General features: G+C 47.7%; 2 protein-coding genes across 11 annotated transcripts in view; one reads left to right on the top strand and one right to left on the bottom strand.

Moving 5' to 3' along the window:
* The window catches only part of VEPH1 (ventricular zone expressed PH domain containing 1), a 225886-nt gene that overhangs the window by 156367 nt on the left and 41946 nt on the right, over window positions 1–27573 (bottom strand). For all 10 annotated transcript variants that reach the window (XM_072727244.1, XM_072727239.1, XM_072727241.1 and 7 more), the window contains one exon: window positions 11809–11975. In XM_072727244.1, the coding sequence (XP_072583345.1) occupies window positions 11809–11975 (167 nt within the window). The remainder of the gene's footprint in view (window positions 1–11808; window positions 11976–27573) is intronic.
* PTX3 (pentraxin 3) lies at window positions 19751–26259 on the top strand. The gene is made up of 3 exons (XM_072727249.1): window positions 19751–20384; window positions 21151–21441; window positions 25033–26259. The coding sequence occupies exons 1-3, from the start codon at window positions 20255–20257 to the stop codon at window positions 25644–25646; spliced, it is 1035 nt and encodes a 344-aa protein (XP_072583350.1). The 5' UTR covers window positions 19751–20254; the 3' UTR covers window positions 25647–26259.

Raw genomic sequence — 27573 nt, forward strand, 5'->3', positions numbered from 1 at the left:
GGGACTCGATCCTGGGAACCCAGGATCACGCCCTGGGCCGAAGGCAGATGCTCAACCACTGAGTCCCCTGGGCGTCCCTGTACATATGTTTAAACGTACATATTGTCACATGTCATATACAATATAAATAATAGGGACATAAAAAAAGACATTTTGAGATGACTAAAACTATCCTACATATGAATTTAAACTTGATATTCGTACCCAGTACTTGTGCAGGAAGGGCCAGGGCTAGTCTCTGGTACATGGCTCATATGAATGAACAGTCCCATTAATGCTGCGTGTGCATCTGGGAGCGGTCGTATGTCCTTCAGAAGAAACCACGAGAGATCCCTGGCACATGAGGCAGAAGTGTCAGCCAGCTGCTCTGGGTCGGGGCAGCATACTTAACCTGAGCCTTTTAGGAATGGAAAATGCTTACACACTTCCTGCCCCATTCTATAAAATTCCATTTCCTAGTCCCTGCTTTTCAGGTCCTATTCCTGGAACATGAAGGTCTCTGTGACATGTGCTTCCAGGCATGCCAATTTTACTTAAACTCCAGCCATACATCCCAAGCCATGCAAGAGTATATTGTATCCATTGTCCCATAAAGGAAAAGAAAAAAGAAAAAAAAAAAAAAACAAGCAAGAAAACGAGCTGGCTGGCAAATACGTATGCTTAGGCAGATTTGAATCCATAGAAGCAAAGAAAAGAGAAGCTTTGTGTAGTATAACTAAAGTAATTTTGCCAGTTAAACAAAAGCTGATTATTTTGTGATTTCCTGAGAACCCAAAGCTGCTTATTATGGTGACAGGAAAGACAGATATTTCTGAAGTTTATCACACACACACAAAGGCAAGTGGCACTTTGGGCTTTAGACAGATTATTCTTGGATAAGAAGGAATTTTATTTCCTACACACAAGGCATTTCCTTAGGCTGGTCTCTTTGGGGTTGCTTCACTGGGAGCTGCTGCAGGTCTCATCACGGAGAGCAGGGTAGCCACTAAGGCAGCAGAGATGGGTGGTGGAGAGCAAGCTGACGTGGCCTTTGTTAGCCTCATGACGCAGACCTCTGGAAGAGCTTCCCAGCTGGCCTCCTGGCCCCAAATGTCTTTCCTTCTGTTCTGCTTCATTGTCCTAAAACCCCATATAATCATGTCAAGACTTCAAAGAGAGCCCATGGCCTACGGCTGGAGTCCCGATGCCATGGCATTCGCTGACGGGCATACCTGCTGCCTCCCACCGTGAACTCTGACCGGGGACATACCACCAGTCACCCACAGCGACTTGAACACAGAGGCATGCTCATGCTCTCAAAGCCTATTTCAAATAGCACTACTTGTGGGAAGCCTTCCCGTGGCCCAGCCTAACACACGCAGGACCTGGGAGTAGAGGACAAATAGAGGTCGCCACGCTGCACACTCAAATACTCGGCAGCTGCTTCTCTGCATGACACATAAACCTTTATGACAATCTGGAGGCCTGATTTGAACTTTAAATTTTTGGTCTGCTTAGAGGGAACAGAGAGAAATGACCGTTAGGCCCCATTCCTTGGCCTCCTTTTCTCTTTCTACCCCTGGCTTTGCCCTGCAAGGAGTCTCATACGCGTGCATGTGAATACCCCCGCCCACATGTGCAAGCTCATCCGGGACACTGCTCAGGCCTGTGGGGTCATACGGTCGGAATGGCCTGTCCTTGGAGAACAGATCCAGGGCCAGGCCTGTTGAAGCCCAAGAAGGAGGAAGGAGATACGTGCAAAAAGAATCCCAAGGTCTCCGTTACCTGGACGACATTTAGTAGGCGACAGAATGTGTGGAAACTGGGGGAAATCCAGATGGGGCCAGACCAGACCCTGTAAGGGAAGTAGTCCAGGGACGGCACCTACCCCTGGCTTCTCCACGCCGTCAAGAGCAGAACTCATCACTGCCGCTTTTTTGTGCTCCCCGAGCAGTCTCCTGACAGGTTTAGCATCTTGTTATTGAGCTGAAGTTTTGTCAAAGCTTCTCATCACCCCAGGCCGCAGGGACCTTAAAGGTAGGGCCATCTGAACACATCGCACCATAACTTAATTGCCAGCAAATGACATTTCAATTCTTACGCGTAAAATAAAGGGTAGAGCTGCCGTATGCGTGCACCTGTGTGTGCGTGTGTAGTCCTGTGCTCCCTCTTAATTTAGTCCTTAGGCTCAATTTCCTCCTCTAATTAATTTGGCCTGCATTAACAACCTCTTTAAATCTCCAAAACTCTATAAAATAACTGTCATTCTTCCTTTACTGATTACTCCCACCAGACTGACCAAATATATATTCCGAAAACCACAGTTCTGCTCCAAAGACTGTTGCAGAACGTTCTATATATTCCATCACTCCGTCTTCTGAATGTTCTGCAAATGGCTTCTTATTTTAAATAAATACCAAAAGTGACCTCTGAGCATTGTCAGCCGGACGATGCTGTGTTAGGTGCTGTAGGATTAGGTATGTGAATAGGAATGCTCTAAGCTGCTGAGAGAAAATCCAAGAAAATGACTCTGTCCTCTAGGGACCAGACCACAAAAGCAGCACCTCTGGCTTGGGACATTAATCAACAGAGGGATGACATTGCTATTTGCTGCCACTCACCTCTGTATGGTGGGGGCCAGAGGCCCAAGTCCTGGGGATAATAGCAGATGGGCTCTTACGTGTTACCATTCTGTTTCTTTTGTTGGCTGGACTACAGCATGGCTTGTGGCAGCCAAGAATACAGGCTGAGCCCCAAAAGGCCACTTGGAAAATTGACCACCCAGCCTTTTCCTATAAATGGACCCTGAGCATTCTCTGGAGGTTCCAGCCTGAGTCACCAGCCAGGAACTGCCTCCTTCCAGCTAGGAAGGATGGTTTCCTGAAAGAGAGATACCCAGAGGGCAGCGATGGAGGAAGGGGACCCACCTGCCTGGCCAGTCACAATATCCACCCAGCCCCGGCCCCCACCCTGCTTCCTTTTTTGCCCACTAATTAAGGAACGTGAGAGAGGGGAGCTGAATCCGCATGTCGGGCCCACCGCCTGCACACCTCAGTTAGCAAGTGTGAGTTCACGAAGAGCTGCGTGAAAAACCACAGGAGGCAGGTGGGGCCTGCTTTCCCATGAGGGGCGCGCTGATGGGAAACAAAGGTTGGGGTCATTCCTTTGCTACAATTTCTTCCCCCTTCAGGGGCTCTGGCCCAGATGGGGTCCACTCACGTCACTGCGGCTGTTTCCTAAACCCTTGCTTCTTCGTTCTGGGGTTCGCTCAGCACCCACCAGGCCTACGGGACTCCGCCTTCACTCCCTCCTCCCCATTCCTACTTCTCCTAACTGGCTCACCTTTGTGACCATCCACCGTCCCTCGGGAACTCCCACGGGCTTCACAAGCCATAGGCTTACACCTCAAGTTTTCAGGGTGTTGATGCCAACAGATCTCAATGGCCGGAATTAGACGGGGCTTTCTACGTAGCCCGGCCGTATCTGGAAGAGTTGCCTGACCAGTGAGAGCCCCAGATTCTCTGCAAGTGGCAGTCTCGGGGATGGCAGTATGACGGGAGCCATCAGCGGGACACGGCAACATAGCCCGTATGCAAACTGGAGGGGCTGGTGAAGACGAAGAGGGTATGAAAAGCCACCTCACTGCCGCTCCTTTGTACCACCGCAGTTCCTACCCCTCCTGGTTTGGACTTTTCTGTTTCCCAAAGGAAAAAGTGGTTGTGGGGAATAAGTGAGATAATGTTGTAAAACACCTACACAGTGTCCGGCACTTGACATTACTTCAACCACGATGAGTGCCCCTTGTTTACCCTCCTCTGCTTCCTGGAACCAGCTGAGGACACCACAGGAATACCCTGGACATGGTCCAGACCACCACAATGAAGTGCGGAATCGAATGAATTTTTTGGTTTCCCACTACATGTAAAAGTTATGTTTATGCTCTACTGTAGTCTGTTAGGTGTGCAACGGCATTATGTCTAAAAAAATACTTTAAATAAAATATTATTGTTAAAAAATGCTAACGGTCATCTGAGCTTCCAATGAGTTAGTTGCAATCTTTTTGCCGGCAGAGCGTCTTGTCCGTATGTTGGTAGCTACTGACCGCTCGGGATGATGGTGGCTGAAGGCTGGGGTGGCTGCTGCAATTTCTTGAAATAAGACAGACATGCAACCAGCCACATGGATTGACTCCTCCTTGCACAAACGGTTCCGCTGTAGCACGCAGCACTGTTTGAGGGCGTCTTGCTCACGGTAGGGCTGCTTTCAAAATTGGAGTCAATCTTCTCAAACGCTGGTGCAGCTTTGTCAACTAAGTTTATATAATATTCTAAATCCTTTGTTGCCATTTCAACATTCTCCATAGTGTCTTCACTGGGGAATAGATTCCAGCTCAAGAAGCCACTTTTTTTTTTGCTCCTCCCAACGAGGCAAGTCTTCCTCCTTTAAAGTTTTATCATGAAGTTGTAGTAATTCAGTCTCATCTTTGGGCTCCACTTTTTTTTTTTTTAAAGTAGTTTTCTTTTTTTTTAATTTTTATTTATTTATGATAGTCACACACACAGAGAGAGAGAGAGAGAGAGAGAGAGAGGCAGAGACACAGGCAGAGGGAGAAGCAGGCTCCATGCACCAGGAGCCCGACGTGGGACTCAATCCCGGGTCTCCAGGATTGCGCCCTGGGCCAAAGGCAGGCGCCAAACCTCTGTGCCACCCAGGGATCCCTGGGCTCCACTTTTAATTCTAGTCCTTCTGCTATGTCTGTGACAGCTGCAGTGACTTCCTCCACTGAGGTCGTGAACCCCTAAAAGTCATCCAGGGAGGTTCGAATCAACTTCTTCCAATCTCCTGTTCGTGTTGATATTTTGACCTCTCCCCACGAACCATGAATGTTCTTACTGATGTCTAGAATGGTAATTGCTTTCCAGGAGGTTTTCAGTTTACTTTGCTCCGATCCATCAGAGGAATCATTATCGATGGCAGCTACAGTCTCATGAAATGTATTTTTCTTTTTTTTTTAAAAAAGATTTTATTTATTTATTCATGAGAGAGAGAGACAGACAGAGAGACAGAGATGGGGAGAAGCAGTCTCCATGGAGGGAGCCTGACGTGGGACTCGATCCCGGGACTCCAGGATCACACCCTGGGCCGAAGGCAGGCACTAAACTGCTGAGCCTCCCGGGGATCCCCAAAATGTATTTCTTAAGTAATACTTCAAAGTTCAAACCACTCATTGATCCACAAGCTGCAAAATGCATGTTGTGTTAGCAGGCATGGAAGCATTAATTTTGTTGTCCGTCCCCATCAGGGCTCTTGGGTGACCAGGTACATTGTCAACGAGCTGTCCTAGCTTGAAAGGAATCTTTCTCTCTCCTCTCTTTTTCTGAGCTGTGAGTCTCAACAGTGGGTTTATAATATTTAGTAAACCATGTTGTAAACAGATGTGCTGTCAACTAGGCTGCATTGTTCCATTTCTAGAGCCCAGAAAGAGTGGATTTAGCACGATTCTTTTTTTTATTATTGGAGTTCAATTTGCCAACATATAGCATAACACCCGGTGCTCATCCCGCCAAGTGCCCCCCTCAGTGCCCATCACCCAGTCACCACCCCCGGCCACCTCCCTTTCTACCACCCCTTGTTTGTTTCCCAGAGTCAGGAGTCTTCCATGTTCTGTCTCCCTCTCTGATATTTCCCACTCATTTTCACTCCTTTCCACTTTATTCCCTTTCACTATTTTTTATATTCCCCAAATGAATGAGAACATACAATGTTTGTCCTTCTCTGATTGACTTATTTCACTCAGCATAATACCCTCCAGTTCCATCCACGTCCAAGCAAATGGTGAGTATTTGTCATTTCTAATGGCTGAGGAATATTCCTCTGTACACATAGACCACAGCTTCTTTATCCATCATCTTTCGATGGACACCGAGGCTCCTTCCACAGTTTGGCTGTTGTGGACATTGCTGCTAGAAACATTGGGGTGCAGGTGTCCCGGCGTTTCACTGCATCTGTATCTTTGGGGTAAATCCCCAGCAGTGCAATTGCTGGGCCGTAGGGCAGATCTATTTTTAACTCTTTGAGGAACCTCCACACAGTTTTCCAGAGTAGCTGCACCATTTCACATTCCCACCAACAGTGCAAGAGGGTTCCCCTTTCTCCGCATCCTCTCCAACATTTGTGGTTTCCTGGTTTGTTTATTTTCCCCATTCTCACTGGTGTGAGGTGGGATCTCATTGTGGTTTTGATTTGTATTTCCCTGATGACCAGTGATGCGGAGCATTTTCTCATGTGCGTGTTGGCTATGTCTGTGTCTTCCTCTGTGAGATTTCTCTTCATGTCTTTTGCCCATTTCATGATTGGATTGAGGAGAACACAGGCAACACCCTTTTTGAACTTGCTCACAGCAACTTCTTGCAAGATACATCCATGAAGGCAAGAGAAACAAAAGCAAAAATGAACTATTGGGACTTCATCAAGATAAGAAGCTTCTGCACAGCAAAGGATACAGTCAACAAAACTACAAGACAACCTACGGATGGGAGAAGAGATTTGCAAATGACGTATCAGATAAAGGGCTAGTTTCCAAGATCTAAAAAGAACTTATTAAACTCAACAGCAAAGAAACAAACAATCCAATCATGAAATGGGATTTAGCACGATTCTTAAGGGCTCTAGGATTTCCAAAATGGTGAGTGAGCACTGGCTTCGACTTAAAGTCACCAGCTGCATCAGCCCATAACGAAGGAGAAGCCTGTCCTTTGAAGTTTTAAAGCCAAGCATTGATTCCTCCTCTGCAATGAAACTCCTACACGGCATCTTCTTCCAGGAGAAGGCTGTTTTATTAACACTGAAAATCAGTTGTTAAGTGTAGCCGCCCTCATGAATTTTCGAAGCTAGATCTTCTGCACACCTTGCTACAGCTTCAACACCACACCTGCTGCGTCACCTTGCTCTGTTAGGTTATGGAGACACCTGCTCTCCTTAAGCCTCACGATCCAGCCTCTGTTAACTTCAAATTTTTCTTTGGCAGCGTCCTCCCCTCTCTCAGATTTCGAAGAAGTGAAGAGAGTTAGGGCTTTGCTCTGGATTGGGCTTTGGCTTAAGAAAATGTCATGGCTCGTTTGATCTTTTATCCAGACCACTCGAGCTCTCTCCGCGACAGCAATAAGGCTGTTTTGCTTTATCACTCACGTGTCCAATGGAGTAGCTCTTCTAAATTCTTGAAGACCTTTTCCTTTGTATCTACAACATAGCTAAGAGGCCAATATTTGGCCTAAAAGGCCTAGCTTTTGACCTATGTCAGCTTTTGACATGCCTTCCTTACTAAGCTCAATCATGTCTCGTTTCTTATTTAAAACAAGAGAGCTGCTACTCATCCTTTCACTTGAACGCTTCGAGGTTTTTGTAGATTAAGTGGCCTAATTTCAATTGTGTTGCATCTGTGGAAATGGGGGGCCCTAGGAGAGGGAGATGGATGGGGAATGGAGGGTCGGTGGGGCAGTCAAAACATACCCATTTACTGTTAAGTTTGCTGCCATCATATATAGGTGCAGTTTGGGGTACCCCAAAACAATTAAAATAGTTTCGTTAAAGATCATTGTTCACATATCACCATAACAAATATAATAATAATGAAAATATTTGAATTATTGTAATAATTATGAATATGTGACACAGAAACACAAAGTAAACAAATGCTCCTGGAAAAATAGTGCCCGTAGCCTTGCTCGATGCAGGGTGGCCACAACCTTCAATTCGCAAAAAATACAACATCTGCAAAGTACAACGAAGTGAAGCACAGTAAAACAAACTATGCCTGTGCTTCTCTCAAGTGGAGGCTACTTGGTTGTTTCCCCAGGCCAAGGAGAGAGAAGGGGCAGGGGGTCAGAAGTCCTTGCCTGTCACTGACTTCTTACTATCTGTGTGCCGGGGGCGAGCTAACCTCCCAGAACATCCATTCTGACTGTTGTAAAACACAGAAAACTACAACACACCTTGAGTCATTGAGAGGAGTACATTAAATTGGTAGGATTAGATGCTAAAAGAAGAAGTCCTTTATGAATGATACAGTCCTCTGCAAATTGAGGCACGGATACTAACTCATCTGTGTTAAGAAATATTCACAAAGTGACCTCTGTGTGCCAGATACTCTGCAAGGCATCAGGGACACGGTGGTGAACAAGATGGCCTTCACGTCGCCGGCGTTTGCGTCGCAGCCAAGGTGGTCCAGAGATCTGCTATGGCAGGGAAGGAAGGAGTCAGAGAAGACTCCTGGCAAGAAACTGAAATCTAAGGACCAGGAATAGTCAGCTCAGAAAGAGTGGGAGTGGTGAGGGAAGAACAGCCAGGTGCAGGACACAGCGTATACGTAAACACTCAGCTCCCTGAGCGGGGAGTCCCTGCCCATCCCTGGACTATACGATTGTGCAAGGCGCTGGAGTTAGAGAGACCCTATGACAACAGGCAGTGGTCAGGGGCCTGGTTTGTAAATGGTCTCCTACATCCTTTCTTGAGCATCTGGGCAGCCACAGAAGGGCTGGACCAGGTGTCTGACGGGACCTCTTTGAATGTCACACATGGTGCCACCCTCACTCTTGGACCCCATCGTCTTCGGTGGGGAGACCCCAAGTCTTTTCTGTCTTCCTTCCTAGAAGTGAGTCTCCTGCTGGTTTCATTTGCCTTTCTGTCCAGCCTTTAGCTCCTGGGAAATAAATTGAATTAAGTTACTCTCCCCAGATCCCCCTTGTTTTGAACCTGCCTTTCCCAAAACTAGGCTTTGCTCTTGCTTGCAGGCTGCAGATAAAATGGCACACCAGCTGCCTCCTTAATCAAGTCAAGTTTGGCCTTTTGGTCACCCTTCCCCGTCACCTGTATCATCTGGTCCCCAGGCTCTAGCCGTGGTAGGCAGAAGAATGACTCCCCAAAGATGTATATACGTCGTAACCCCCGGAACCTGTGACCATGTTGCCTTACATGGCAAAAAGGACTTTGTAGGTACGATTAAGTTAAAGGTCTTGAGATGAAGAGATAATCCTGGATCTTCTGGATGGCACCAAGGGGGCCTTAGAGGAGGGACGGAGGAGGCTCAGAGTCAGAGAAGGAGACGTGATGAGAAAAGCAGAGGCGAGAGGGAGGCAGGACAGGAGCTGAGCTGGGCAGGCAGGAAAAAGGGCAAGGAACCAGTGTCTCCCCCAGCACCTCCGGAAGGAATGCAGCCCTGCTGACCCATTGTGGACTTCCCATCTCAAGAACTGGAGGATAACAGATTGGTACTATCTTAAACCACCAGGTTTGTGGTCATTTGTTTCAGCAGGGATGGAAAACAAACATCCCACTCCTTCTGCACCCTTCACTCCCAGCCTCCATTTAGATGATCCAACGATCCTTCAACTCTACTCCTTGTCCAAACTCTGCTACAGTTTTGCTCGAACTTTCTGTCCTTAATTCTTTCCCAAACGGATTCCTCCATTTACACTCTGGAATTCATTCTCTAACTTCTACTAGCATCTGATTCTAGCTAGTACTTTGTTGCACATCTTCAATCTCTTGTCATTAAATTTAATAGTCCCCAGTTGCCAAATCTAAGGTCAGTCCTGATCTCCAGGCTCCTTGACTAGATCTTGGTCCTGTGGGGCCACTTTACACCCTTTGGAGCCCACAACACATCTTTTCCCCGGTTCCCCATGGTCTCCGATCTCTTTGATCTCTTCTGGTTATTGACTTATTTTTGAATTCAACAACTTTTCATTGAACAACTACTGCGTGTCCAGCACTATGGTAGGGAGAGCATCTAAATACGCAGACACAGCTCCCATGCCCCTCAAGGCGTCCAGTGTGCCCCGGGAAAGACAGGCACGCAAAAATAATGATGATACACTGCCCTAAGGGCAAAAGCAAAAGCGCACGCACATCGGGTAACAGCTGTCCCCAGTTCCCTGCCCAGCCTCTGGCCTAGCTACTCCGAGTGTGGTCCCTGAAGCAGCAGGAAAAGAGTCTGGGGCCCCTTCCCAGGCCTCCTGAATTGAAATCTCTAGGGGTAGGGCCAGGTCTCTCTCCAGTGTCCAGGACCCCCAGCCCTGTCTCCGCTCCCCAAGGCCCTGTGCCCCATGCTCCACCTGGAACAAACCCTCCCACTCTTCAAGGTCTGGCCATGATGCCACTTCGGTTGTGTATCTTCTTGACACTTGTTCCTCCCTAAGGTAGAACTCACTGCCCTATCTTCTGCTTCTACCATTTGCAAATCATTTATCACCATTTATTCTGTTTGGTTTTGTGACTGCTCACGGAGAGCTACCGCCAAGGTCTGCGATACAGAAGGAGATAAGAAGTCGTTCCTACCGTCGGGCCCTTGCAGCCACGGCAGCCTACCGCGGTTAATTGTGCACACGACCCTTCTCGCCTGCTTTTCTCTGCATGGTTCGAGGGTTGACTTCAAATGTTCCAGTACTCACCTTCACGTTCACTGATTTTTTTTAAGTGGTGGGTACTGACTTTATCAGGAAATGAAGCGGGGTTACAACCACGGTCGATAGACCCTTGGGCTGACCTTTAATCTTCACTCGTACGTACCTTCCATGATCCATTCCTACTCTCCCCTTCCTGGCGGCCTCGAGTCTCTCTCTGAGTATCCTCGGGAGTCAGCAGAAGCACCAGGCAGACGGTGTGTGTCCTAAACACAGAACCTCAGGACTTTTGTTTGGATGCTGGTGGTAGAGGTAGAAGAGGTGTGGTGCCTAGAGAGCCCCTTGGACCGGTTTGGAGCCCACGAGGAGAAAGCTTGCAGAAAATGGAAGCCAACGCCAGAAACCAAATCCGAGAAATAGAGAGTAGGAAGAGTGTTCTGCTCGTACTATTTGAGCTCCTGGATCGACCACTTCACCTGAAGGTATTTTTTTCCCCATCACATTAGCTAGTAAATTCCTTTTTATCATTTAAACCAGCACTCAGTTGGATGTTCTGTGACGGATAATCACAATAATCCTAATAATTATAATCTTTTCTTTGATCCCAAAAAACCAACAACTTGCTATCTAGAAAACGAGCCTTTGCTCTCACCCTAGGCTGCTTTCCCCACGTGCAGCTCATTTCCTCGGCCCAGAAACCACAGATTCCTGCGCCTCATGGCCACACTCAACTTCAATTAAAGCTTTTCCGCCATAGTGACAGGTTTTACCTTTGTTCTGTTTTCAGGACTGTACCTGTTATGGTTAATTTTATGTGTCGACCTCACTGGGTCATTGAGCGCCCACACATTTGCTTGAACACTATTCTGGGTGTGTTTGTGAGAGTGTTTCCAGATGAGACTGGCATGTAAATTGGTAGAATGGGCAAAGCAGATTGCCCTCCCCAGTGTGGGTGGGCCTCGTCCAAGCTGCTCAGGGCCTGAACGAGACTGGCTGAGCGGGGACACTGGTCCGCTCCTGCCTCTGGGCTGTGGCTTACACCATCAGCCCTCCGGTTCTGAAGCTTTCACGCTTGGACCAAAGCTCACACCATTGATCCCCCTCATCCTCGGGCCTTCGGACTCAGACGGGAATTACACCCCGTGTTCCCTGGGTCTCAGCTTACAATGGCATCTTGTGGGTCTTCTCAGCTCGATGATCACGTAAGCAAAGTCCGGTTGCTCACGATCTACGTGTCCATCCTATCGGCTCTGCTTCTCTGGGGACCACAGTGCCATCCCCTCCTCGCTTTCACGGTTCTAGGAAAAGTGAATGAGAGCTTTCACGTAAAGGCGAGTGTGTTTAGGCCCACGAGGGAGGAAACCCGAAGCACACCTGCTGTTCTCCTGCCTGGTTGTGCGGACCGTCATGCATGTGATGTACTTTTTACCTCGGGCTGCTTTCTCTTCGCAGCTACGTGCAAAAGCCGTAGGAGATGGTACTGCTCTGGTTGCTCCAGCTGAGGCATCAAGGCCAGGAGGTCCATCAGGTGTCTGTTGATCGGCTGAGGCTGCTTTTCATACACGGCAGGTAACACCCTCAACAGCATGGCATTGCCTGTTGAGGGAACAAAACCGGGAATGACGAGCATTAGCTCACAAGCAGTAGAAACACGCTCACTGTCAATGCAATAACCCTTGCACTTGCTCATTAAACAGCGTGGAGTGATGGCCAAGCCTTCTGCTAAAAATAACCCAGTATCTTATTTTGAAAAATCACTACAGCGGGCCTCAAACGGATTCCATAAAAGGGACTATCATATTTATTTATTATCTAATGAAAAAGTTTTCCTGACTAATGCTCCACGGGGAAAGAGGAACACTTGACAGTAACCACACCACACCCTGAAGAAGGAAACAGTTCTGATAAAGAATTCCTGACGAGAAACAACATTTGGATGCTGTTTAAATGAAAACTATGCAGTGTCATAAGCATGAAACGGAACCAAAATTTAAAAAAAAAGAGAGAGAAAGAAGGCGCAGAGGAATGTTTTCACGTTCCTGAGAGATATGGAGGCCTGGTTCAGACAGCTGACATGTGGAAATGCAGCCTTATTTTTATGAATAGTTACAAAAAAAGTAGCAATGCAAATTTAAATCCCCAATTTCTATACTATCTTCAAGGGAAGTTGACAGTCCGCTTGTTTGTCACCCATGATTTGCCTCAAAGACATGTATGGACAACTGGATTTAAGATGGCAAATCTCAAGAAGAGATATTGCCTAAGCTACAGGGACTTATCGGCAAACGGCATATGGGAAACATCTGCTTATCACTTTATGGTACGGATTTTTTTTTTCTCAAAATCCTCTCAAGTACTTAAATGTCTCAGGAGAATTGGTTTCTAGGGATTTCTTGAACAAAAAAAAAGTTTGTGCGTCTATTACTTTCAATCTGGCTTCGTATATAGACGAAAGACACAGGAGGAGGAATCAACTGAGCAGCAGTGATTACACATATGTGACCTTTCTCGAACAGGGGGGACATGTCCATATATAAAGGACACTTAGGAGAATAGAACAAAAGGGGCAGCCCGGGTGGCTCAGTGGTTTAGGGCCACCCTCAGCCCAGGGCGTGATCCTGGAGACCCGGGATCGAGTCCCGCATCAGGCTCCCTGTGTGGAGCCTACTTCTCCCTCTGCCTCTCTCTCTCTCTCTCTCTCTGTGTCTCTTATGAATAAATAAATAAAATTTAAAAAAAGAGAGAGAGAGAGAGAATAGAAGAAAAAGGCAACCATTTTCAGAATATCCGGGCCTAAAAATAATAGAAGGGTAACTCTGGATCAGATTGAATGAGTGTGGGTGATGATACATAATGAGAATTGCTTTTCCCGCACGTGGTTCACAGAATTAGTCTCCTGCAGATTTCCATATACTAATGGAATGCGAAGTATTAGAAATATTCAGGGTTTTCTTTTAAAAAAAATGTTGAGTCCATCACAAAATATTGCTTGATTTTGTTTTCTATCTCTTTGAACCAAGAGCTTTTCCTTAAAGGATCAGGAATTTTTAATGTAATGCCCAGTCTGTACAGGGTACAACAGATCTTAGAACTTAATTATGTAGACATACTGATCAATCTCTAAAAAAGTTCATGATAAGTCAGACTCTCTTTGCAACTGAAGACAGGAAACTGGTGTAAGGCTTTTGATACAATACCCATTAAATACCCTGAGAGCCTTGAAGGAAAAACTCCAGATTAGTCATTTTCAGCTGACTTGCATTTTGATCACATGTTGCAAAAATAAATGCATAAAAATTTTTTCTGTGTTAGAAACTGATGAAGACACTTTGGTATAGAAATCCTGTACATTCAGAGAAAAAAGAGAAATCCTATAAATTCCATGTATGAACTAATATTTTTTTTAATTATGGAATATTTGGGATCCCTGGGTGGCGCAGCGGTTTGGCGCCTGCCTTTGGCCCAGGGTGCGATCCTGGAGACCCGGGATCGAATCCCACGTCGGGCTCCCGGTGCATGGAGCCTGCTTCTCCCTCTGCCTGTGTCTCTGCCTCTCTCTCTCTCTGACTATCATGAATAAATAAATAAAATCTTAAAAAAAAAATTTAATTATGGAATATTTGAAGCCATTAGGCAAAAGTAGGCAATAAAGAATAAGGTCGTGCCCACCAAAGCCACGTGGTGCCAGAATCACTTCCTATCCCACTCATTTCCTTTTTCTCCCCTAGGGCAACCACCATCCTAAAGTCGGTATTTATCATCTTCATGAATGTTTTTTTTACATTTCAGTTGCACGTGTATAGACCAACAAATATTTTATGGTGTTGTTTTCAGGCTTTAAAATTTTTTGTCAATGGTATTCATACTATACAAATGTCTTTGCAAAATTTAAATTTTTTTTACATTCAGCACTGTGTTGAAGTCTTAGCTCCAGGAAGCTCTCCATCGCTTAGTCTCACAGTTGTGTGGCATTCTGTCGTGTAAGCAGGCGACAACTTATTCATACACTCTACGGTTGAGAGACATGATGATGATGATGATGATGATGATGATGATGATGATGATGCTTAGCTTTTACCAATAGTGCTGTAATTTTTATACCTATTTCTTGACTCAGGAATGGGAGATCTTCCCCAGGGCACTGCCTCTGGGCTTTACGTGCTCAGAAATCACCTAGGATCCTATCTTGTTACACCACAGACGCTCATCCAGTAGGTTCAGGGTTTGGGCTTGAGAATCTTGAATTCCTACTAAGCTCTCAGGTGATGCTGGTGGTCCCCGGACCACATAATCAGGTAGCAAAGCAGTGGCTATGTCCCTCGGAGTTAAGTTCCTATGTCTTCCGAAGTTTTCTTTGCAGTGTGGTTGGTCGTATTAGTTTTCTAGAACTGCCGTAAGAAATCACCAGAAACTCTCAGTGCCCTTCCTCCAGCGTCCAAGTCGACAACAGAGCGAGCGTCTCTCCGACTCTGCCGCTAGCATCACGTCTCCTCCTCTGATTCTCCCCTCTGCCTCCCTCTTCCGCTTTTAAGAACCCCCGTGATCACACTGGGCCCACGTGTGTAATCTAGGGTCATCTCCGTATTGTATGTAGCAACCTTAAGTCCATTTTCAATGCAGTGAAACGCAACACGTCCACAGGTTGTGGGGATTAAGTTCCACAGGTTGTGGACATTTGGGGGGCACTATTCTGCTTTCCGTCATGACTACGATGATGTACACACCCACCAGCAGCAGGAGTGTTTCCACTGCTCCGTATCTTTGCCAATATTTGGTCTTGACAGACATCGGTTGTTGCCGGACTGATGGAGAGTGAGATGGTGTCTCATTTTTTTGTGGTTGTTTTCATCTTTGTTTCTTTAAGTACTTTGCAGCTAAGCATGCTTTTACTTTTTTTTTTTTTAAGATTTTATTTATTTATTCATGAGAGACACACAGAGAGAGAGAGAGAGGCAGAGACACAGGCAGAGGGAGAAGCAGGATCCACACAGGGAGCCCGACGCAGGACTCGACCCCAGGTCCCCAGGATCAGGCCCCGGACGGAAGGCGGCACTAAACCACTGAGCCACCCGGGCTGCCCTAAGCATGCTTTTAATATGTTTAGGTCATTTCCCCTCCCATGAGGTGACCATTCATATCTTTTGCCTATTTTCAACTGGGATGTTTGTGTTTTCTTCTTGATTTGTAGAAGCTCTTTATTTATTCTGGACACTTATTTTTTTGTCACTTTTAAAGTTGCAATGTCAATGTAGTTGATTTTAAGAATTTCTTTATAGTTTATGCTTTTTTTTGTTATTGAGGTATCTTTCTCTACCCTAGGTTCATAAACGTTTTCTCCTAAAAGCATCATGGTTTGTTTTTTTTTTTCATATTTATCTTTAATCCATCTGGAATTTACCTTTGTACATAAGGAACAGATTTTGTGTGTGTATGTAAACAATTGCCCTGGCTCCATTTATCAAGTTGTCAGGTGCTTTCCTTCTGATTTTAAAAAATTTTATTTATTTATTCATGAGACACACAGAGAGAGAGAGAGAGAGAGAGAGAAGCACAGACACAGGCAGAGGGAGAAGCAGGCTCCACACAGGCAGCCCAGTGTGGGACTCGATCCCAGGACTCCAGGATCACGCCCTGGGCCAAAGGCAAGTGCTAAACCGCTGAGCCACCCAGGGATCCCCTCCTTCTGGTTTTTAATGCCTTTTGCAGATATAAGATTTCTCATATGTCTGGGTCTGTTTCTGGGTATTTATGATACTTTCACCAGTTATACATTTTGTTAATAACTTTATAATAAATCATTATATCCCGTGGGGCAAATTATCATCTACTTCAAATCCCTCTTGGTTCCTTTATATCAATTTTACCATTAGTTTGTCAACTTCTTTGAAAAACTAGGTTGGGATATTTTTCCCCCCACACCGAATATACAGACTAATTTGGGACAATTGATATCTTTGTGAAATTGAGTCTTCCCATTCAAGAACATATGTCCTGCCATCTATGTAGGGTTTTTAAAAGGTCTTTCAATACAGTTTTATGATAGTAGCTGTGTCTTATGTATCTTCTAAATAAATTGATTCCTAGGTGTCTCATTTTTGTTGCTATTGTAAATGGAAACTTTAAAAAATGTATTATCAATTTTATGCTGGTATTAAGAAAGCAACTGATTTTTGTGTTGATCTTTCAGCCAGAAAAACTTGCTCAATTCTCTTATTAACAATCTGTCTTCAGAATCTCTTCGATTTTCTGTATATAGGTAATCAACTCATAATAATTGATGATAGCTTTTTTTTTTCTGTTCTTAGATCTTATTTAAACCCCCCCCCCTTTTTTTTTTTTGGTCCTACTTTACTAACTAGAACCTCTAATACTTCAATGAAAAGAGCAAGTGTCCACAGGCATCCTTTTGTTTTTCCTGTTTTTAAAGAGTATGTTTCTTTTTTTTTTTTTTTTAAGAGTATGTCTCTAAGGATTCATCATTATGTATGTATATGTTTCTATCAGTTTTGGTATTTCCGTTTCACCAGTTTAAGTTCTGTTCCCTAGTTTGGACATAAATGAATGTTGAATTTTATTAAATGGTTTCCTGTATCCATTGACATGATCATACGATTTTTCCTTTAAATTGTTAATGTAATAGATTAATAGATAATTCAAATATTTAACCAATCTTGCAGTCTTGGAATAAACTCAACATGGTTATAATGTATTTTTATGCATATAGTGCTGAGTTTGTTTGGCTAATATTTTATTTAGAGCTTTTGCATCCATTTTCTTGAATGAGTGGCCTTCTTGTTCTGTCCTTGTCTCTCTTTAATATCATAGTTCTTAGATATGTAGAAAGTATTTAGCACATTCCTGCACACTTTATTTTCAGAAGCAGTTAGTAGAAGAGGAGGATTATGTGTTTCTTGAATGTTTGGTAGAATTTGCTTATCAAACTTTCTATATATTTCATTATTTCAAACTTTATACAGTTTAAGTTTCTGTATCCTTTAACAGTATTTTGGGTTTTTTTTGTTTTGTTTTATTTTTTTTTAGAATTTGAGTGGTCATTTATGACAGGAGTGGACTTATTATGAGAGAGGTATGTTAAAATCTCCCTCCATGATTATGGATTTGCCAGTTTCTCCTGATAATTTTGTCAGTCTTTAGCATGTATTTTTTTTAAACCATGTTACTAAATAATTCCAATAAAGTGTCTATTATACTTTATTCTCTTTTCCCTTAAGGTTATTTTCAATTGATATTAATATAGCTATCTTAGCCTTTTGGAATTGTTCTTTATGTTCTCCTCCTGACCTTTCCAAATTTTTTGTTTTGAACATCTGTAGATTCTTATGTTTTATGTGTGGCTCTTGTAGGTGACTCATAGCTGGGGATTTTAAAAATATTCCTACTTGACATCTTATGTCTAACTGGAAAGTTTGTTTTTTAAATATCTTTGATGATTATTGTGTATTTGGATTTTTTTTGGTGTTGTGTCTTTTATTCATCTTGTTCTGTTTTTTCCCTTCTTTACTGCTTTCTATTGAACAAGATTTGTTTAATTCTATTTCTTCTATTTGAACATTCTATTTTCTTTGGTTTTCATGGCTGCCTTTAAAAAGATAAAGTTTCTGGTACTAACAAAGCAAAATTAATTTCTCTATCCTCTTCCTGAAATATGAAAGGATTTCCTGAGTTTAAAGAGCACATTTTGGAAGATTTTTCTCAGATCCTTCTTCCAGTTCTTTAATATTCTCTTCAGCTTTGCCTGTCTGCCATTCAACCCATTCCTTGAGATTTTTAAAATTTCAATTAATCTTTTTTATTTGTAGAAGTTACATACGGTTCTTTAAAAAAAAATCACCTAGTTTTTTTCTTTTGACAATGTCTTTCTTTGTTCACGTTTCCAACTCCTTGTGGACCTAAAATAATTTTAAATGCACTTATTTTCTAGTTCCTAGCTGAGATTTTAAATAAATGAATTTCCTGGGAGAGGGGTTCCTAATTTTTTTTCCCCGTATCTGCTGACTCTGATTCATGGTGGATTGTTTCCTCATATGTTTAAATATTTTTATGGTGAATTTGTTTTTACTGTGGCAGAGAGTATACATTTGAATCTTGAACATGTATGAGGGCAGACCCCTAGTCAGAAACTCTTAGGGACCCTGCAGAGCGCAAAGAGAGACAGGTCTCCTCACTTCTCTGTGTTAGGACGGGCAGCAGGGCTATATCCACGGAAGTCCAGCTTGCAGCTCTCTGAGGGGCTGGCTCTAGGTGAGGGTCTCACTTCCTGCTCCCACGCTGCCCTAAGCTTTCTCCCACATGGTCCTTAACACTGGATTGCTACAAAACTATGACCCCTACCTCCCTTTGTTTGGGAGGTGGGGTGGCTAGCATCAGCTCTCAGGCTTACAGGGTTGGTCTTGGATTCCCTCCCACCCTCCACCTCTTTCTTTGGCTCCTGGAGGTTTCCCTTACTTTATTGGTAGCTCATCTGTACATTTAAAGTTCTCACTATAGGGGGATCCCTGGGTGGCTCAGCAGTTGAGCATCTGGCTTTGGCCCAGGGCATGACCCCGGGTCGCAGGACCGAGTTGGAGTCCGGGCTCCCTGCATGGAGCCTGCTTCTCCCTCTGCCTGTCTCTCTCTCTCTCTCTGTCTCTGTCTTTCATGAATAAATAAATAAAATCTTTAAAAATTAAAAAGTCGGCACTTGAGATGAGCACTGGGTGTTATTCTGTACGTTGACAAATTGAACACAAATAAAATCATTAAAAAAAGAACAAACAAAATAAACAAAATAAAATCCTATTTAATCATTGCAAAAAAAATTTTCAAAGTCATCATAATGTAAATGCATTCCTAGGTGTTTTGTGCAGGAGAGTTTTCAGCTTGTTTGGGCCTTCACATTTCGAAGGAAGCAGGAATCCCTAAACTTACTTTATTATTATTTATTTCTTTATATTTATTTATATTATTTATATTTATTTATATTTTTATATTTATATTTGTTTGTTTATTAATTTATTTATTTATTTACTTATTTTTACTCCTGCACTGTTGGTGGGAATGGGACCTGGTGCAGCCACTCTGGAAACCTGCGTGGAGGATCCTCCTAAACTTGCTTTAGGGGCGTGATCTCGGGTGAGATGACACAGTTTCCACCCCACGGCAGCTCAGGCCGAGCAACGTTCCTAAAGGCCGCGCTTCCCTGTCCCCGGTGCCGTTTGCGGGTGGGTGAGCCCCTCCCTGTGGAGGCCTCCGAACGGCTCGCGCCTGCAGGGGGACCCAGACGCAGGGCCTGGGCTGGGCCGGGCTGGGCTGGGCTGGGCTGGGCTGGGCTGGGCTGGGCTGGGCTGGGCCGGGCCCGCCCCCGCCCCCTGCACCCGCATCCTCCCGCGCACGCTGGTCCCGGGCATCAGCTGGCAGCAGCCCCCTCCGCCCCGGAGGCCGCGCGGGCAGGGGCGCAGAGCGCTGGCAGGGCCCGGCCTGCTCCCCGCCCCCCTGGGCCCTCGTGGGGACGGTCCCGGCCCAGTTTCCCCACCTCCTTCCCCTCTGACCCTCCTCCCACTAATCTGGCTGCAGCGGGGACCCCGGCGGGCTGCTCTTGTGCAACGTGCCGGCCCGGGTCGCCCGCCCCCGCCCGCGCCCCCGCCCCCGCCCCGCTTCGGGGGGGCCCCGGACCGCGCTGCTCCCCCGGCTCCCCGCAGGCGCTGCCCGCGCTTATTAGGGGCGCGGGGCCGGACGCCGGTGTCCGCCGGTGTCCGCCCGGTGTCCGCCCGGTGCCCGCTGCCCGGTGTCCTCCCGGTGCCCTCCCGGTGTCCGCCCGGTGCCCGGTGCCCGCTGCCCGCCCGCCCGCTCCCCTCCCGTCCCCTCCCGCGGCGGCGATGCGTCTCCCCGCGGTGCTGCTGTGCGCGCTCTGCTCCGCGCTGTCGCCCGAGGGCCCCGGGGACTACGAGCTCATGTACGTGGACCTGGACAACGAGATCGACCACGGCCTGCAGCCCACGGAGGACCGTAAGTCGGGGGCTCGGGGTCACCTCGGCCGCCCCAGGGCTCCGCGGGTCCCCGCGAGGACGGGCTGCGGGGGGAGGGGGAGGTCCGGGGGCCGCAGCAGGAGCCCGGGGGTCGGGGAGGGGGCTCGGGGTCACCTCGGCCGCGCACCCCAAAGGCTCCCGCCGGGTCCCCACGAGGACGGGCTGGGGGGGAGGTCCGGGGGCCGCAGCAGGAGCCCGGGGGTCGGGGAGGGGGCTCGGGGTCACCTCGGCCGCGCACCCCAAAGGCTCCTGGCAGGTCCCCGCGAGGACGGGCTGCGGGGGGAGGTCCGGGGGTTGCAGCAGGAGCCCTGGGGGGGGCTCGGGGTCACCTCGGCCGTGCACCCCAAAGGCTCCCGGCGGGTCCCCACGAGGACGCGCTGCCGGGGGGCGGGGGAGGTCCGGGGGCCGCAGCAGGAGCCCGGGGGTCGGGGAGGGGGCTCGGGGTCACCTCGGCCGCGCACCCCAAAGGCTCCTGGCAGGTCCCCGCGAGGACGCGCTGCCGGGGGAGGTCCGGGGGCCGCAGCAGGAGCCCTGGGGGGGGCTCGGGGTCACCTCGGCCGCGCACCCCAAAGGCTCCTGGCAGCTCCCCACGAGGACGCGCTGCGGGGGGAGGTCCGGGGGCCGCAGCAGGAGCCCGGGGGTCGGGGAGGGGGCTCGGGGTCACCTCGGCCGCGCCCCAGGGCTCCGCGGGCCCCGCGGGGACGGCTGCGAGGAGCGGCGGGCGGTGACGCGCGTGTGCCCCGCAGCCCCGCCGTGCGCCTGCCGCCCGGAGCTCAGCCGCTGGGACAAGCTGTTCGTGATGCTGGAGGACTCGCGCCTGCGGGAGGACAGGCTGCTGCAGGCCGCCGACGCCGTGCTCCGGGCCGAGCTGCGCTCGCTGCGCGCCGAGCTGGGCCGCCTGGGGCCGCCGTGCGCGCCGCCCACCGAGGGCCCGGAGCCGGGGCGCGCCCTGGGCGCGGTGCTGGACGAGCTGCGGCGCACGCGGGCCGACCTCCGCGCCGTGCGGGGCTGGGCGGCGGGGCGCTGGCTGCCGGCAGGTGAGCGCGGGAGCGCGGCCGGGGGCGGGGCGGGCGGGGGGGGGCCACCTGCGCGCACCTGCGCACACCTGAGCACACCTGCGCACGCCCCGCGCGGCGCCAAAACGCGCTGCAGAAGGCGGAGCCCGGGGCCCTCCACTCCCCCCAGGTTTCGGGGGCTCTGGGTCCCCGCGCTATTTCGGGGCCCAGCCTGCGTCTTAGGGAACCTTTCCTGGGCCGCCCCCCTCCCCTGCCTCCTCCCTGCGTGCGGGTTCTGAGCCTGAGGCTTGAGACTGAACCTGACCCCTGGAGGGCTTAGTGGGATTGCCCGGGGTGCCCCCGCCCGAAAAGGGGCCTGTGGGATTCGCCAGCCCGGAGGGAGCCCCTCAAGTCCCGGAGGTTCGGGGGAGCCCCACCTGCGCAGCGAGATGGGCTGCTGTGGGAGCGCACTGGGAACCCTCCTCTCCCCAGGGACTTGCAGGGAGGAGGGTGCAAACAGGAGAGAGGCGGTTCAAACCAGATAGGACTTCTTGAAGGCCCCCCCCCCCCCTCCCCTGCCATCCTACAGGGATCTCCAAAAAACACATGTGGGCCCGAAATAACACGTTTGAAAGGTGGGTCAAAGAAAGGAGATTTGGAGCCAAAGAACACTCCTTTGTGGAGGCCAAAATCTCTAAGAGATCGCGGCGCAGGAATCCTTTGTTGGGCCATATGGGAAAATCAGGGACTTAGGTATGAAAATCAGGGACTTAGCAGCTTTCCTGTGCCTGAGAACGTGGGGAACAGAGGACGATGACTTACAAGCAGCGCGGCCCTCCTTAGAGTGGCCATAAAGCAGCTCAGCTGTTGGGGGGCAAGGATCGTAATGGTAAGCACCTGGGGGAGCATGTTTCATTTAAAATTGCAGAAACCATAGCAGGGTGTCAGTCGTTCCTAAGTGTTGGAGGACTTTGTCAATGCTGGGCAGATTTTCTGGACTATTCAGTACAGTTTCGGAGACTGGAAAAGCATAAAACCAAATACGCGATTAGCTCCTCAGTGTAAGTGACAAGGAGACAAGACATAATTCTGTGGCTATTCTAGTGGGTGACATTTCTTGTCTTTGGCAAAGCATATTAAAGTGATTGTACCTAGGATGCACCCCCCCCCCCCAAACTGAAGAATTAATGCCAGTTTTCACTCACCTCTGTGTACTGGTTAGAGCAGACAGGGATGTATTTCTGAATTCTAAATTCTAGAATGCTAATTCCTTATTCCATCCAATAGTACTTCTACCCACATGGTTTTATTTCCCCCTCTTGGTTTCCTGCCAGCTTGGTTCCTCGGGGATTCCTAATTATTCTGTTGTCGGCCTCCTAAGAACCTGGTTTTAATTTTGTTTGGTCTTTGATAATATAATCAGAAAAACCTATTAGTTAAAAGCCATTTCATGAGAGAGTTTCTGACATTTTAAAGAGATATCAAGAGCTTCAATCACTGGTCCCCACCAAAAAAAAAAAAAAAAAAAAAGCCACAAAAAAACCTGTGAACACGAAATTCCACTCCAGTAACTCACACAAGCCAGTGCAGCCGGCAGGGGAGGGCCAAGTCTCTGAGAGGCCATCAAGGAATGCTTTGGAATGCAATCCTGCCTGCCTGGGTTTATTTAAACAGGAAATCAGTTAATTAGACTGCAGTAGGCCCCCTCTTGAACACTCCTTTACTGGGACATTACAGAGAATAATATCTCAAATGGTTATGCATATGGTGATCTTTTGTTCCGTGATCTTTGTTTCACTTAATTAACAGAGGAAAAAAAAAAAAAAGTACCGATTTCATTTGAAGAAAGATTGTCTCATTAAGAATGAATCTTAAAAATCTTCAAAAATTCAAATTCTTCAGTGAAAAAGAGAATACCAGAAACGTGACGGGACCAATTTGTGCTTTAGTATTGTAGGTGCTTTCATACGATTTTTTGAAACTCAATATTTCTTTGACTATTTCTAGGTCCAAGGCTGTTTAATTTTTTTAGGGCCGAGCGTAGCCCCCCAGTCACTTGCAGGCATTTAGCGTAGTTTAACACGCTCTGCATGGACGCTGGGTGCCTCCAAGGTCTGTATATTCATTCACCGGTTGGTCTTTAAATGCTCTGGACGCCTGCATGCCAGAGCTATTTTATAATAAATCTTTAGTTTGTTATAAAGTGAATACCTAGCCCTCGTTTAGATTTAAAAAAAAAAAAAATTCTTTTTCTCATCTCTCCTACGCCTATGAGGTTATCACAAAGCAGAGCTCACCTATGAAAGGCTTTGGCACATTTCCCAGAGACACCCAGAAGGGCTTCCCTTCAGCACCTCTAGCTCCCTGACCAGACAGGTGACCTGGAGCTGAACTGAGGTGGGACTTGACTGAGCTCCCAGCCCCACGGCTGAATGTCTCCTTCTCACTGCTCTTTAGCACAAATATGTTCTCCGCCAGGCCCTTTAGAAGAGCTCACTCTTCCTTAGAGGTTTTCTGTTGCTGCCTCCATAGTATTTATAAGCATGTGGACAAACGAAGCGTTTCTAATACCCTTGGCCTCACAGTTCTTCTCCCGAGCACTACGTTCTTATTACTTAGAGGCGGACAGATCAGTAGCAGGTGGGAGGGGCTGTCATGGAAAATAGGAAAGCCCGGAGAGATTTGGGGGCTCATCAAAAACTGCATGCTTGCTGCTAGTAAAGCAGACGGAATCCCAGCCCTCCTAGCCAAGTGCAGGGGTTCCCCTACTGGGAAGCAGGGCGGGTGCAGGCCAAGGGCACGGCCTCTGCAGCTCCAACGCCGCAGTGCAAAGCCCGTTTTACCACTTACCAGCTCGAAAGTGGAACCAAGTTGCTTCACGCTCTATGCCTCAGTTCTCTCATCTGTAGAATGGGAATATTAAGACCATCTCTTAGGGTCGATAAATAGGATTAAAACCATCCAGGGCGGTAAGAACGGTGTCTGGGGCCTAGGGAGTACCGGCCATCGTGATGGCTCCTTGCTGTCGAAGGTGACCTTCCACAGACTCTGCGGTTCACAGGTGTCTGGAGCACGTGGCATTTTACGGTTCCAGCAACAATAGGACCGCCCTGGAGTTCCACTTAAAAACACGTAGACAGCAGGTAAAGGGTGAGCTAGGTCCATCGAATTTCAGAGGTGTTTTTGTCGTTGTTGTTCAATGGAAGTTTGGTGAAGTCAAGAAGAGGGAAACAAGTCTGGCTCTAAGTTCTTGGAAACTGCAGCGTCACTGAAGGTAACACGTCGTGACTCAACATGTTCATTAAAAAAAGTAGCAACAGACCGTCAGCTAATTGTGAGGGGAAGTAGTTATTAAAACATGGTTTCCACTATTGTTTGAGTTTGGACAATCTGGCTGCTCTGCCCGCCTCCCTCCCCACGTGAGGCTTCACGGAGTAGGCCTGACAGTTGACCTTATTCCTCTTTCCTTGGCTCTGCCGAGGTCCCGCGAAGCTGCTCGGGGCGTGGTGGGCCACGGCACAGGGTTTTCAGCTGTAGTCGTCCGAGTGCCGGGCGGAGGCCCCTAAATGCTGGGGTGACTTGTGAGTGACGTCTGCTTTCTCTCATGCCCTTGTCGTGGCCTTGCTCCTGTAGGTTGTGAAACCGCCGTCTTATTCCCGATGCGGTCCAAGAAGATCTTTGGAAGCGTGCACCCCGCGACGCCCATGAGGCTGGAGGCTTTCAGTGCCTGCATCTGGGTCAAAGCCACCGATGTCTTAAACAAGACCGTCCTGTTCTCCTATGGCACCAGGAGAAACCCGTACGAGATCCAGCTGTACCTCAGCTATCAGTCCGTGGTGCTCGTGGTGGGCGGAGAGCACAACAAGCTGGTGGCCGACGCCGTGGTCCCCCTGGGAAAGTGGACCCACCTGTGTGGCACCTGGGAGTCCAGGAAAGGCCGCGTGTCCTTGTGGGTGGCCGGTGAGCCAGTGGCTGCCGCGCTGGAGGTGGCCGCGGGTCACCTGGTTCCCGAGGGGGGCATCCTGCAGATCGGCCAAGAGAAGAACGGCTGCTGCGCGGGTGGCGGCTTCGATGAGACGCTGGCCTTTTCTGGAAGACTCACAGGCTTCAATATCTGGGATCGTGTTCTCAGCAACGAAGAGATCAGAGAGTCGGGAGGAGCGGAGTCTTGTCACATCCGGGGCAATGTGGTCGGGTGGGGGGTCACCGAGCTCCAGCCCCACGGAGGAGCTCAGTACGTTTCCTGAGTGCTGTGAAGCTCCACTCGAAGCCAAAGAAAGAACCTCACGTTCCAGACACTTGGGAAGGTCTAAAAACCTCAGCGCGTGTTGAGAACACTTGAGACTAATGAAGGGGAGAGTTGACATCAATCTTTATTTATCTGGGCAAAATTACCGAAAAACAGTTGAAGAGAAGGCATCGGAGAAGGCTTGTGGGGATGTTGTTTCCAGACTTCATGCCACGGTGCTTTGCAACTAGTGCTGTGTCTTTGTCAGATAAACTCGCAAATAATTAAAAAGGACTGCGTCGTGGAACAGAAGGGCAATTGTTTCACTTTTCCTTGGTTAATTTTGTTTTGGCCAGAGATGACTTTTACGTTGGAAGGAACAGAAGATAACATTGGCTGCCCATTATTCACTGTTAACTGCCATGTACCTTATGATTACAAAATACGATGATGGAACATATTTATACTACGATGTGACTTAACAAATGCAAATGTAGTTTATGTGTCATAATCGAATGTCACTTTTCTGAGAAGATAGTTATATAAGTTATATTATAAAATGGTTTTGTATTAATTTTATTAAGACTATTTTTGTAAAGCTCTACTGTAAATAAAAGTATTTTATAAAACTACCCCCATGTCATCTAATTTTACATTTGAAAGATGTTTTGGAGCAAATCCACACTCTCGAAGTAGGAGCTAGTTTTCAGAAACCAGTTCTGGTTGACATTGGTAGGAACAGACTATAGAGTTGTTGTAAGCTTTGGCTTCCTACGAGTCATAAGCAAGAAATCTGATCTCGGCTAAGTCAGTTCATCTCTCTGGATTTTAGTTTTCTCAAATGAGAAATCAAGGAATTGAGGAAATAATGATGTCTAAGTCCCTTTCAGTTTGATGATTCTATGACCACATACAACACTCTGCCCTGTGGAACACAGAAACACACATAAATTATCAGAGTTCCCCAAATATCCGTGGTGAGGGCCATTCCTGGGTAGATCAAAGAATCTGGAAAAACAATGATTCCTGCCCTTAAAGCGTACCCCATTCTCTTACTCGTGCATGAAGAAAGGACGGTCAAGGTCCTTCACCCTACAGATGGGGAGGTCACTCTCCACCACACTAGTGTTCTCCTGTAAATGCTTTTTGGGGCGAAGAGAAGACCATCCCAAAGCTGCTCCTGAACATCAGCAGCAAATGTAGAGCCACAGTGATGATGTGTTCGCCTAAGGACAGGTGTGGACAACCACAGGTCACCTCTGGTTTGTGAGATTTGGAGCATAGGGCCGGGAGTAGTTATCAAACCACATTTTATAACCGGCTAGTTGAGTGTCCTTAGGCAAGGTACTTAACTCCTCTGGGTCTTCTCAGTAAAACAAGGGGATTGGTCTCACTGCCTTTAGCAATAAGATGTCGCGATTCTAGGAATCTTTGAGGATGCTCGTGATAGCAGTAGAGCTTCATCCCGCTTGTGAGACCTGCAAAATCAGCCTGATGGATCTCTAGGAAGAGTGTACACAGTTACGAGGCCGAGGGCCAGTCTCGGGCCCTTGGAGATTACACAGTGGCCAGACGTAAATCCTTCTTTACATTATGTCCATGACTGGAATGCTTCACTGGAAGAAGAAACGCCGGACCCGACCATAAACAGAGTCAGGCGTGCTTTCAATTTCCACATCTCAGCAGGAATTAGATCAGCTCAAGAGATCCTAGACGGCGCAGGCCAGAATGCATGCAAACTCCTACGCCCACGGAGCTAAACCTGGGGGCGTTTTTAGTTTTTCTATGGGAATTACACATTGAGGGCAAAGAAGAAGCAGAGAGCAGAAAAGCAAGCAATTGCTGGGTTACAGAAGTAGGAATTTCATCTGCTACAGCAGTAACCCTGGGTAAGTGTTCCAGGGGACTTCCGATCGTCTCCTAAGACCTATTTTCCCTCTTTTCCA

Source organism: Vulpes vulpes, chromosome 11, assembly GCF_048418805.1.
Source record: "Vulpes vulpes isolate BD-2025 chromosome 11, VulVul3, whole genome shotgun sequence".
NCBI lineage: Eukaryota > Metazoa > Chordata > Mammalia > Carnivora > Canidae > Vulpes > Vulpes vulpes.